Raw genomic sequence first — 14544 nt, 5'->3', positions numbered from 1 at the left:
CAATGAGAATTTTGGAGTTAGCTGGTTTCTGCCGGACAGCAGAGATATATTGTTTTTTTCCCCCATCTGACAACAATATTTGAAACCGTGGGAAGTGCTGGCCGCTTATTCCAGGCAGAATACTTTTAGACGACTCTGACGAGGCCAACGTCAGAATGTCTGAGGCGATGAACAATATGATTTAGTGTTCGCAGTATGCGCAAATCTAAGAAAATCTAATCACATGAGCACCGTGCGTGCACACAAGGTTTTAGTCACAGTTGCAAACGCAGTACCGTACAGTATCTCTTGGTATTTCAAAATGCATGCCCACACAGTGAGAATCTGGAGCGCTAATTTAACGCGGAGACCTCTAGTTCGAGCATGGTATAACATTATACAAATGGACTCTTACACTCTCAGAGTAGAAGTTAACACTCTGGATTCTGACTGTGCCGGTTTGACAGCTGCACAGCCATCAGTAATTCAATGCTGCAGATGGACTTTAATAGAATAAACCTCTTGCAGTCGCACCCTAATTCTAACCCTAACACTGGATGTGTCACGGGGGTCATGTTCTCGGCAGCTTCCCCCATATTCATTCATTAGAAACGTGTCAGCCCTAAGCCCTGACCACAATATGGATATTTTGCGTGTGTGTAAATGTGTGTGTTTCATTCTGAACAACACAGCTCTCACACCAGATGCGTACAGTTCATTCGGAATGACACAGCTCTCACACATGGATAGGCTTCACACAAGATGCATACAGTATGACACTGATCCTTGACGGGGGTTCAAGGGGAACAGTTTAAAGGGATAGTTCACCCCAAAGTGACTTTTTTTTCGTATCGATTACTCACCCCATGGAGACTTGAATTCATGGATATTCATGGACACAAAGGAGACTCTTTGTGTCTCTACCGGATACATTAGGGTCTTTGTTATTATCATCAACTTATTGGCTTTGGAATACGACAAAAACAAAAGAATATCCATGAATTCAATGCTTCACAGGGTGTTTAATTGATAGAAAATAAGTAAGCTCTATTTAATTTCTTTGGTATTCAGAAATAGCCCATCCACAATGCGTCGCAAAGTGATTGCATTGTGAGTTAGATTGGCTATTTTTGAACCTGTATTCCCTGCATGTTTAAACTTGTTTCTGTTGTCCTGACATGGTTTATTTTGTGTGCCCGGCACTTATCAGACATACAGTATCAGCAATGAATACTCCCAGACGTGAAGGTATGTGTGTAGCCACCTGCCTTTGGAACTTCAACTAGGCTGTTCTTGGCCTTGTTTATAAACAGTATAGAGAAGCTCACAATGCTCACAAGACGCTCATAAGCTCACAAATATCCCCAAATATTTGCCAGTCCGTGAATGACAACTATGTTATTTGATATCTTTTGTACATGGGCGTTACCCCCAGTACTCCTTCATAGGACGGAGGTCATAAAAAGCAATTCCTGTTGATACGGAAGAGCTTCTATTGGGCTAGCTGATCAGTGCATGGGGTGGGTGTGTGAACATATTGAATATAAAATGAGCAATATATTTATTTTGGTTTGGCGATGAATTGGATCTGCTTTTAAGTTCTCTGAGAAAGCACATTACATATCCCTACCAAAAGAGACTCTGAATCCCCCACTACATAAAAGTAGATCCAAAACGACGGATGGTAGCTGGGGTGGTGGAGGGTGAGCACAGGCAGCAGTAAAAGGCAAGCAAGGAATGAGCAATGCAACTTCCCCATTTAAATAGGGCGCTCTATTATGAAGTGAGGATGTGATTGGTTGAGAATAGAAGCATGGGGCTGAGATCGACCAATGGTCGGTGAGCAGCAATTGCACTGAGTTCCCTGACAGAACCTGCTCCGCGTATGTCTGTACCAAGCGTGACACTCATTTTAGAGTTACAAGTTCAAGCGGTTTTACAATCCCTCAGACAGACACACAGCAACCAACACTAAAAACTACAGTTAACTATGACGCGCACACGTTTACATGTGCCCCCCCCCCCCCACACACAGACACATTACGACACTGCATGCACGCACATGCTCGCCATGCGTCACAAATAGACAGGAAGACACAAATAGACAGAGAGATAGCAGCACCACAGGATAGACACACCTTTGAGAGAGAGAGAGAGAGAGAGAGATGCTTGTGCCAGGAGTTTTACACCTCTGTATCCTACTAGAAGGGGATGCCCTGCTATAGATCATTGTTGATTTTGACAGCAAATTATGATTTACTTTTAGTCATAGTATTTTGATTAAAATTCCATTACGTTTTAGTCATATTTTAGTCACCTAAAATGTTTAGTTTTAGTCTACTTTTAGTTGACTAAATATCATACGATTTTAGTCAACTAAATCAGTCAACTAAATCTACAGTTGATTTAGTCGACTACAATGTATTTTGGCGGGCTGCAAATCAGTGTTAATGTTTTTGAGTAAGACTAAAAGAGTACGATTTTGATATTTAGTCGACTAGGACTAGACTAAGACTGAGAATTTCAGAAGACTACAATACTGTAGGACTAAAACTAAATGGTGTGTTATTCAGAAGACTAAAATAGGACTAAATCAGAATTTGCTGTCAAAATGTACACTGGCTGCAATGGCGTCTGGCTGTATGGCTGATTTACACTTAGCTCCATCCCGAAAATAGCCGATCTAGCTCACGTGTCGTGCTGCAACGCGTTGTGAGCTTGTAGATTAGCTATTTTCGGACTGCGACACCTGCACGCATGCACGATGACTTGTCTTAGTTCTACTGGATCTCTTCTCCAGTCCCTGACATTTTTTGTCGAGTTTTTATTTGTTGACGAAATTGGCAATAGATTTAGTCATCGTAGCTTAGTTTTTACTTACTTTCTATTTAGTTTTCATCAGTGAAAAAAGATAGTCGACTCATTTTTTTGTCATAGTTTTAGTCAACAAAAGTAACACTGCTGTAGATGCTGTCCAAGTCCAAGTACTGAACAAAGTAAGAACACATTATTAATTCATTTAGCAATGTTGGATGGTTCAAACCAGCCAACATACAGTGGGCGTTTTGGGGGCTTTTATACAAACTTTGTTCAGCTTCGGTATAAGAACACAAGTTGACATCATAAGTATTTGGCAGTGCTTTGATGACGTTCTGTTCTGCAGTTCCTGCACGTCCAAGATTGTCTAACTAGCTGGACTAGGTCTTATAAGACCTTTTTAATACCTCTATTAATCAACAAACTACGCTATGAAAACTGGTCGAACATTGGCCAAATTGACAAATAATATAAGAAAAAGGCAAAAAAGAAGAAGAAAGAGCCGCAAAGCAAGGCGTTGTGAGCTGGTAGATCGGCTATTTTCACAATATCTATCTGTGGAACCGAGTCAAACAAAATGTAACGTCTCAACTCCCATACCAAATGTGATTATTTTGGGGGGTCCCCAGTTCAAATTGATTATTTTCGGGGGTCGCGGCCTGAAAAGGTTGAGAACCACTGCCTTAATGCATACTTGCAAAGTATATGTTCAACTGAGACTGTGACAAAAAGTCAGAGGCAAACATCCAGATGGATTAGTTTTAGTGTGGAAATCTGGAAATCATCCAACATGTTCTCATGTAACAAACAGACACAGAAGTGAAAGGCAACCGTTATTCAGGGAGTTCAGATTTAGCTATTTCAACTTTCAATTCCTAGTCTATTTTTGTATGAGATTAATTCCAAATTATTGGAAGATCAATCAATAAAATGTCTTACTCAACTGGTCTGTAGTCTAAAGTATACGGATAAACAGCAAACCTTTACCTTTCATATGGCTGGTATAAAATAATTTAATTAATTTAACACCCGACTACTAGTGCAGAAAACATAGATGACAGCAACACAAATACAACTTGGACACAATCACAACTTTAACTTTTTGCCCAATTACTTACTTAAAGGAAGGACAATGGTAAACTTTGAGTAACTCCCGAGTTATGCCCAGGACACAGACACACATATGTACAATATGTACTTACAGTACATTCTTACATAATGTAGCAGTAGTGGCTCAGAGAGCCTCTGCCTGGTGATAAAAAAGCCTAATATCTTGCTCAAGAGGGAAATCCCCTTTAGTGTAGTGTTTAAGATGTTGGCTTTCACGTGGGAGACCCGGGTTCGAATCCCGGACGTCACATTGGTGCCATGACCCGGATTGGGTTTCCCGATGGGGGGGATAGGTCATAAGGTGCCGTAGTGGCTCAGACTCAGTAGTGGCATTATTAGCCTAAAGGGAATTCCCCTTTCGAATCCTGGGTGTTGCACGCACGCACGCACGCACGCACGCACGCACGCGCGCGCGCGCGCACACACACACACACACACACACACACACACACACACACACACACACACACACACACACACACACACACACACACACACACACACACACACACACACACACACACACACACACACACACACACACACACACACACACACACACAAACACACAGGTTTCATGAATTAATAGATAGATTTAAGTCCAGTCTGTTTCTATTTGCTTGATTGACAGAGAAACTTGCAGCTTATACAAAACAAAATAAATAGACAGATTGTCTTTATACTTCTCTAGACTGGGTGTTCTCTAGAGAAGTAATGTCAACTCCACAGACACATGAAAAACAGAACAACATTGTCACTGCATCTTTAGACTGGGGGAATGTTTTGTTATTTATCTATTCATTTATTCATATAACTGTGCAAAAGACAGTGCAATACAGTAAATAGTGTTCTCTCCGACAGAGGTTGGGCCGGGTCACTGTGACGGACTAAGAATCACTACTATTTGTGTATGTATGCTATTTATATGTATGTGTATTGTGGATAACCTTTGTACGTGCAGGGCATGACAAACATGACAATTCTAGGGTCTGCAGACTGAGCTAAGTTTAGGCCCTGGACGCCAATGACCCCCCCCCCCCCACACACCACTTATTTTAACTACTGTTATTGCTGTCGAGGCAGAAACTTCTTATCTCCATATTTTAACTTTTTGTGTTTTGTTTTGTAAAGTAATGCCCTACACTTGATCATACTACAGCGTCACAAGTATCAAAAGTAGCAGATCTACTAGCTCAAAACACGGCTTGAAACGAGCTTTCGAGCTTGTTGTGGATCTGCTACTTTTGCCATTTAGAATAGGCTCTATGCACAGCAGCCATATTGGGAATGAATTGGGCCTCTTCCTTACTTCCTTCACAGGTGTTACCAATAATACTAATTAAGGCTCTGTTCCATTTAGTGTGGCATAGTGGTTGTCTTATTTTCAAGGACCCCCATAACTCTGAGAGTGTACAAATGGAACCAAATGGACCCGTAAGGGTCCATTTGGTTCCATTTGTACACTCTTCCATTTGTACACTCTCAGAGTTACTCACCCACCATAAGGGGTCATTTGGGAACCAAAGTGGAGTGTTTCTAGTGAGCCAACATGCACAATATCAGCACCCTGACCAGAATGGAACAGAGCCTTCATTAGTATCATTGGTAACACCTCTGAAGGAAGTAAGAAGAGGCCCAATTTATTTCCAATACGGCTGCTGTGCATAGAGCCTATTTGGATCCTGAAAAGTAACAGTTTTGGGCATGTGAGGTTTCTTCCCCGACAGAGACGATAACATTATTTTGAGAAAATACGGCCTTACCCTGTCACAGTGACCATGATACATACACTACTTCCGCAAATAAACACACTACACTTCAGTGAGCTCATACGTTCTGTGTTGAGTGACAGCGGGAGAAAGCTAGGAGAAAGGAGGGGGAGAAATGGGGGGGGAGAGAAGCTTTTACTGCTTGCTGGCTTAACCCATTCAATCCTGGAATGCTGTGTAATTGTAGGTTTTTTAAAACAAACATTTTTACTCGAGTCTTTGCTTCTGGGGATTCTACAAATGTCTTCAAAATGTTTTCATGTCAAGGACCCCCAAAATGATATGTATTTGGCCGCGGACCCATATCTCAAAATATTTTTTTCCAGGGACCCCCACCAGAAGCAAAGATTTGAGTTATAAATGTTTATATATATATATATATATATATATATATATATATATATATATATATAAAAGATTTGCACACGTTTTCAATTATTTTTCTTTAAAAATAGCAGATCTACAAGCTCATATGAGCTTGTATATATGCTATTTTTGAATAGCCACAGGAATCTAAAAATCTACACAGATGCGTTTATGGATTGAATGGGTTAAAAGGTTTTTTGAATAAGCACTTTCCCCTTTTTGGATTTTTTCCCCCGTGGATTCTTTTGGGTGATATTTTGTCGTTTGCACCACCATGGTAATATGAAACGCCACCAAACGTACAAGTATAATAATAGCACACTATTCCAAATCGAACTGCATGTTATGTATAATATATTGCTGGGGTTTTCTCAACCGTGCGGGACTAGTTATGTGCCTGAATTTTGCACGGAAGAATAATAATAAGTATGACGAAGAAGAACAAGTATCACTTCACTGCAGTCACTGCAGGCACAATAAATAAATAAACAAAGTGTCATTATTTAGAAGCTACAAAATGCCTTTAAAATAGAAAACAAGTGGAACATTTGGTGTGATTGTGGCACGGAAGGAAAGGCCATGGTTTGGAGCTTTTTTTTTTTACTATAATAAAGTAAAAACAACAGTATTTACAATAATTGTAACTGAACTTGTACACACACACACACACACACACACACACACACACACACACACACACACACACACACACACACACACACACACACACACACACACACACACACTTCTGCCCAACAAATATGCCACTGTGGCTACAACTGTGTTTAGCATGGTTACAATTCCTACACACGTTTTACAATTCTCTGTGGCATAGAATTGGCAGCCTGGCGAGTCAAGTTGGCACCACTTTTTATTATGGACAACATGGCAATTAGCCTGACTAATGCGACTCTGGACTGCATCCACAGTCTGGGGAGTCCCCTTCGCTCAAGTGGCTGAGCTGGCAGCCTGGCACTAGTGGTGGCTAAAGCACTCAATCACAGTATTGGGGTCAAAGTCATAGATACTCCTGTACTGGTAAATTACTCAACTACAAGTGTCAGTCAAATTTGTACTTGAGCTAAAGTACTACTGGAGTACTTGTAGCTTTTCTGAATACATTTGCACTTGTAGTAGGGATGTTCCTAGCGTTTTTTTGCACTGACGTGTACACGTCATTTTTGAAACCGTTTATTCGAATACACGAAAATTCATTAATTAATTTAATTATTACAATTAACACCCAGAAAATGGCCCAAACTGAGCACATTTCGATCTATAAAGACTATAAAGTTAATTATCATTTGAAAGAAAATATTAAGAGTATATGAAAGCCAATTAAAATGCTTATACATAAATATTCAAATACACGTTGAGAGGGAAAGTAGGTCAAACCAATTGTCCGCCGCTGCGTGCAAGCCGTGCATTAGGCCTCCGCAACATAGCGCAAATTACAGCATTCCATTTATTATGGTTTATTATGGTATTAAGTCTTGTAGCAGCTATTTTCACTATCATTTGTTTTAAATTTGGGCTTAAATGGTTAATTATAATAATAACAATAATAATAATAATCAATTATTATTATGTCCTGTCCTGGGGGTCCCTTCCTAGAGGATAGTATGGGTTGACTGAATGGGTTCATAGATCGCATATCACCAAACCGTTGTAGTGGGATGGGTTAAAAATACAGATTTACCGGAAAATATTAAAGCGGGAGCTCAGCGGCAGAGAAATGACGGGAGGGCTGACATGTAAACGGACATGGTGAGACAATAAGACGACCAGAATGAACACAATGCACTGTTTGTACTTTCTCCACTACCTGCTGTCTACATGGACGTTGTTGTGTTCAGAGATGAGTTCCATCCCAGCACATAATACTATAACTATAATATACAGAATATTGTGACATTGAGAGCAACAAAAGTGTATACATTTCAAACGGGTTAATGTTAGCGGGATATGGACTGGACTACTGACCTGAGCCATAGTGATCCAGCCCTCGCCGTCTCTTCTTAAAATTGTTCTGAGAAAATTCACACTGCCCAGGTTCATTGCAATGATGAAATAGACTGACTAAAGAAAAGTGTTTTTAACAGATTTTGGAGCAACGATGGAGGTCTATGACTTCCAGATAACGATCTATATTTGTTTTGGCAAGACAGATCTTACCTATAGGTGAAATGCCAGCAAACGGTTTCGGACTTTTCTATCGGCTGTGTTGACCACAAATAATGCCGGTCTTTAAGACTAAGGACACGTGTGAGTTGAAATGTGTAAATTATGTTGGCTCTAGAGAGAGAGTCTCTGTTATCTCAACCCCCAGCAGCCCCCCTATGACGGGCACACATACCCTCCGCATGACCTCTGCTCAAAACGCTGCTCCCATACTCTCAAAGAGATATACACAAAGCCAACCCAAACTCTAAAGTATATACACACATTCACACACACAAAGACTCTCTCACACACACACACACACACACACACACACACACACACACACACACACACACACACACACACACACACACACACACACACACACACACCCCGGTCCACGTGGGCCGCTGCTTGTTTTGCCCTTTCTGCTCTAAATGCCCGTCCCTCCCCGTCTCTCTCTGTGTGCCCCCTCCTGCCAGCTGTTGAAAGCTCTGACGCCAGAGGAGAACACACAGTGCCAACAGGGCCTCTACTTCCAGGATGGGCAGCGGCGCGTCGATTACGTCCTCACCTACCACATCAAGAAGCCCCCCAGCGGGGGGCGCCACAGCCGCCAGTCGTCTCGGCTCACGGACAACGCCTTCACCCGAACGCTCCGCCGTGGAGGAGGAGGCAATCGTGGGGGCCGCGCAGCGGGTACGGACCCGTCGGGGGACAAACGCAATCAGCAGCATCAGCACCAGCATCGGACAGAGACGGCCGCCGGGGACCCGTCGGGTGCGCCGGGCGGCGATGTGGAGCTGCAGGGCGGGCAGGGGGGCGACACCCCCGACTACCAGGAGGACGACAAGAGGCTCATGAGGGAGGAGTTTGAGGGGAACCTCCGTGACATGGGGCTGGAGCTGGAGTCAGACCAGGAGGTGAGTTAGACGTCCCGTTCTTCTTCTCTGTGTATACAGTATATACGCTCTTCCGGGGTTTTCACTTCCTCATTCTTTTAGAAGTAGGAAGTCCTTGTCGAGCGTCTATATACGAACACAATTGACCCGTGTTCGGGGGGGCGATATCATTGCATGTAATCCTATGGGCTGGGGGGGGGCGGCACCGGCTGTCCGCAGGGAGTGTTGGGCGGGAGGAGTAGTGTTGAAGGCTCTACGTCCTCCTGGTGGGGGCTCCTCACTGGCAGGTGAGTCAGTAGGATACGACAGCAGTGACAACTGCACACAAATGTGTGTGGTGAGGAAATAATTGGCGTAACAACTACATTGAGGAGAAAAAGGGGTAAAAAAAAAACTAAAATAAAGTAGGAAGTCCGTATTGCCGTACTGCTTCTGTTCACGTTTACGCCGTCTGTGAGAGAGAGAGAGAGAGAGAGAGAGAGAATACAATATTACTTCACTCTTGGCCATTTCAAAGAAAAGCTTGAAATAGAAACATACAGACACACACACACACACACACACACACACATGGATGCGCACACAGATACACATGTATACACAGACAAAGACACTGTGCACACAGGGGGGAGGATCACAGGACTTTGTGCTTCTGCTGACATCAGCTAGATTAGTTGTGGAATTCCCACCATGTTAAAGTCCCACAATAGTGGGACAATAGTCCTACACACTTTGTTCTATAGTACAGCACCGGTAGAGAGAGAGGGGTGCAGAAAGTGAAGGAATTTTCTTCAGGATCAATAAAGTATCCATCCATCATACATACTGTAAATATATCTCTGCTGTCGGGCAGGAACCAGTCCAACATAATATGAACTTTTCAGGAAATGAAAAAAACAAAACAAAAACACAATACTGCCAAAGTTGCCCAAGTTACTCATCAAAGTTGGTATGGTGACTTTATACATTGTCAGATACTTGAATGTGTCCTTATATTATCATTTACCCAAATACAGCTCAAGTGAGGTTAGGAGGTTTTTGACCATTAATGTGGATATTTGTTTCCCTGTCTGACTTCATCATTCTAATCAATGTTGAAAAAAAAAAAGACAAAAGACGAACGGCAGCCATTGTTGTTTGTGCGAGTGCCTTCACTTCTTATTCTCGGCTTTAAAACGCTCTAAAACTTATTTTTTGAGGCACGGAATTTACTTTTAAGATATCGTTTGGATAGAATTGAGTTGTTTAACTTCATATATGTGGTCAATTAATCATGACAGAGCCTATTTAAAAATAAAAATTCAGAGAACCGGCAGGGGCGGGCAGTGATACGCATGTATCCGAATAAGGCAACCTATTTTGGGCATGGCCATCTCAAAAGTCCCGTTGCGTCACATTAGCTCTGGAGGTGGTAAAAATGCACTGCAATTGGCTGAAGGGGAACAACGATCATTGGCTGAAGGGGTTGTCAGTCAACGGTATTACTCCCGCCCAACTCCAGCCCACAGCCAATATTGCAGAATGGGCGATCATGCCAGACTCACTCCTGGAATCAAATGGAAATGAGATTTCCGGAGGGAGGGTTTACCAGGCTAATGTTTTGCACCTTGTCCGTCTGTCCGTCCGTCTGGAAAATGTTCAAATCAGCCTCATGGTGGCGCTATAACAGACCGATTCACGTTTTACCTATAACTGCACCGATCTGCGTGAAACTGTGCGCACACCGCCCACATTTTTCAGATTGGCCTGTATAGCTAACCTGACCCTGCCAGAGGTGGCGGTGGAGCAAGCTGTTTGGATCTGGTAGCGTCAGGTTACTGTATAGCACCATCAGGAGAAAGATTTTTGAAAAACAAATCTTTTACTCCTACAGATTTTGTCCAAACGTCACGCAAATCGGTACACAGTATAGAGATCTATAGTCATGTGATCAAGACGGATGTGTCTAATTTTTCATATTCCATTCTAATTGGCTAACATTGGCTTCCAAAGTTTGCAGGATAGGTCCGTTTTGAACAAAAGGCCTCAAATCATGAACGCAGCGTGCGATTTCTGTGAAATTCTGCACGCACATGCCCACTAAGCCGAGGAAGAAATGTCACCCTTTTCACATTGGCCTGTTATAGCGCCACCAGCAGGTCTAATTTAGCAAAACACATTTTTGGAACAAAATGCCTCAAATCATGAATGCAGTGTCCGATTGCCGTGAAAGGCCTAAGAAGAAATGTCACCCTTTTCACATTGGCCTATTGTAGCTCAACCAGGAGGCCAGAATAATAACCTACCTGACCTGGCGGAGACCAGTCTGTGTACTTAACAAAGTAATACAAACCATAGGCTGTCCATGCACTGTGCGAATAATTGACTTTGTTGTCTCAGCCTAAATATTCTCTGTATGAAATAAAATGTATGTATGTACTGTATGTACTGTATGTACTGTACTGTATATGTACTGCATATACTGTACTGTATGTACTGTAAATAATGTACTGTACTGTTCTGTATATGTATGTATGTATGTAGAGAGAGAGAGAGAGAGAGAGAGAGAGAGAGAGAGAGGGGCGCTTGGTAAAGTGCTGTGGTGGTTGTTGTAAGTGATTATGGGGCTGAGGGGGAGAAGGAGCAGAAAGTGGGAGAGGGCACCTATTTACATTAACCTCAGCGTGTAGTGCATCTTAACCTTGACCCCTACTGTGATTAGCAGAGAGAGAGAGAGAGAGAGATTCAGTGTTTTGCCAGCACTCCAGTTGCTGAGGATGCCAGCATATAACAGCTGTTTCAACGTATCGTATAACATACCACAAACTGGACCCGTAAGGATACATTTCTGTCTGTAGAATTAACACTCACTCACTTTTGCTGTGCATGCTGTGTTTGTTCGTTTGAGCGTGCGTGTGTGTGTGCGTGTCCATTCATGTGTGTTTAGAATGTAAGTATCTCTCTCTCTCTCTCTCTCTCTCTCTCTCTCTCTCTCTCTCTCTCTCTCTGTCGCCCCAAAGCTTGCCCCAAAATAGGGATGCCAGGTTGAAGTTCCTTATGAATTTATGGTTGCAGAGAGAAGAACACGTGTCTATATCAGGTGTCACATGTCACATGATGGTCGGGGATTGAGATGAACCCAGTATCTAAGTATCTAAAATCAGATTCATCTCCAAAAAATAACAACAACAAAGAAAAAAGAACATCCACGGACATTATGTATACATATGTTGGGAAAAGTACTTTTTAAAAAAAGTATTTAACTTAAGTAAAAGTGTCATACTGCAATGTAGAAACAGTGAAAGTCCAGTAATAAAAATATACTTGAGTAAAAGTACAACAGTATTGGCATCAAAATGTACTTAAAGTGCCAAAAGTAAAAGCACTCGTTATGCAGAATGTCTCATTTCACTAGCTCTCAACGCGTCGCATTGTGGCGCGTTGAGAGCTTGTAGATCTGCTATTTTCAAATAGCCAAAGTTTAAATAGGGCTGAAGTGGTTAATGTACATGTTTTGTTTGTTATGTTTTGTAATAATAATCCAAATCTACAAAGTAACTAGTAACTAAAGTTTTCAAATAACTGTTGTGGAGTAAAAGTACAATATTTGCCTTTGACATGTAGTGGAGTAGAAGTCAAAGTAGCCTATAGAAACTTGGAAATACTCCAGTAAAGTAAAACAATACCTCAAAAGTGTACTTAAGTACAAGTACTTGAGTAAATGCACTTAGTAACTTAACTGTGAACACTAGGGGTGGATTGCCTTCCCCCGAGACCCCCAAATGATGATGCCCCTGCATACCAACCTCACATGACCTCCACACGAGCCTCAGAGCCGATATGTAATGACACCATGCGTCACAGGAGCAGCTCTCTGGAATGTGAGGGTTTCCCTTTTAGTCTGACCATGATATTACCAGTGGTGGAAAAAGTACTCAAGTAAAAGTATCAATAAAATGCACTTGAGTAAAAGTACAAACGTTTCGGCTTCAAAATATACTTAAAGTACCAAAGGTAAAAGTACTCATTGTGCAGAATGCCCCATTTCACAAGTTCAAAATGTATATTTTTTGGGGGAAAATAGCTGATCTACAAGCTCACAATGTGTCGCATTGCTTGTAGGTCGGCTATTTTCAAATGGCCGAAATATACGGCTGAAGTGGCTAATGTATGTTCTGTAAAAATAAAGTAACTAGAAACTTAAGTTTTCAAATAATTGTAGTGGAGTAAAAGTATAATATTTGCCTCTGAGATGTAGTGGAGTAAGTAAAAGTACAGAAATGTGTAAATACCTCAAAATTGTACTTAAATAGAGTACTTGAGTACATGCACTTAGTTACTTTACACCACTGGATAGTACTGTATACTCCACAACAGCTACAATGAGTAAATAGAGGAGTATACAATCTGTCCACAGTGAAAAGCGTTTACTGCAGTTTACACTGATGAGGATGATGTCAGGGGAAATCCCAGTGGTCCGTGAGCAAAGGTGCCAGAGACATGAGCGTGAGCGATGAGTCAGTAATCCAAGCCAGGGGTTATAGTCCAGGGGCCAACACTGATATTCAACACAAATTGGTACCACCTAAGGTGACCGTAAAGTTTTTGTATTTTTGTCTTCCTACATGTCTCTAGTTTATATTTTGGTATGATAACCCTTCCAATCTTGTAGCTTAATGGCAGTTATCACTACCTACCGGCTAATGTATCCGGTAGGAGACACAAAGTAGAATCTTTGTGTCTCCTACCCCGGGCATCAAATTATTGCGACAAAAAACAAAATATATCCATGTATTCAAGGCTTCATGGGGTGTGCAATTGATAACTTCTCAGATTTTTGGTGTTTGCAAAAAGACTGCTTTCCATAAGCTTGTAAAAGTTGACCCTCCTTCGTCTGGGGTGGTCATAGCTGAATGGGTAGAGAGTCCCCCTGAAAAACTTAAAGGAGGAATTCACCCAAAGTAATATTTATTTTCTATCAATTGCAATTACCAAAATATGGCCTGGCCCCTGGACTATTATCACTGTGTCTGTGGCAAGACCTGTCCTGGTCCGTGGTACATTTTAGATTGTTTTGTTTTTTACTTAACATTATAATGTTCTCATTTTGATCATACGACCCAATTATTGAATGTCAGTCTCCAGGTTTTCCTCAGAATATGTATGACACTGATTTACTGTGACACTAAGGCACATTAGGAGTACACTTTTTTTTATTTTCAACTCTGTGAGCGTACAAATGGAACCGAATGGACCCTATGGGTCCATTCGGTTCCATTTGTACACTCTCAGAGTTACAGACCTGTAATGGTCATTTAGGGCTGGCTCTTTAAGTGTTTCTGATAATATTATTGTCCACTCATTTGCACGTCCATGGCAAAAAATATATATTTTGACAAAAATATGTATAGCTGTTTAGCTTGTATAGCTTCATGTATAGCTTCATGGCTACTGGCACA

General features: G+C 41.7%; 1 protein-coding gene across 6 annotated transcripts in view; it reads left to right on the top strand.

The window, feature by feature from the left end:
* The window catches only part of ano1b (anoctamin 1, calcium activated chloride channel b), a 110358-nt gene that overhangs the window by 56068 nt on the left and 39746 nt on the right, over positions 1–14544 (top strand). For 5 of the 6 annotated variants that reach the window (XM_084060581.1, XM_084060580.1, XM_084060582.1 and 2 more), the window contains exon 2: positions 8687–9127. The exons of the other annotated variant lie outside the window; for it this stretch is intronic. In XM_084060581.1, the coding sequence (XP_083916707.1) occupies positions 8687–9127 (441 nt within the window). The remainder of the gene's footprint in view (positions 1–8686; positions 9128–14544) is intronic. 6 annotated transcript variants of the gene reach the window in all.

Source organism: Gymnoscopelus microlampas, assembly GCF_963454915.1.
Source record: "Gymnoscopelus microlampas genome assembly, chromosome: 6".
Lineage (NCBI taxonomy): Eukaryota > Metazoa > Chordata > Actinopteri > Myctophiformes > Myctophidae > Gymnoscopelus > Gymnoscopelus microlampas.
Note: the sequence above shows the minus strand (reverse complement) of the source record. Positions and strands in the feature narration are given on the sequence as shown.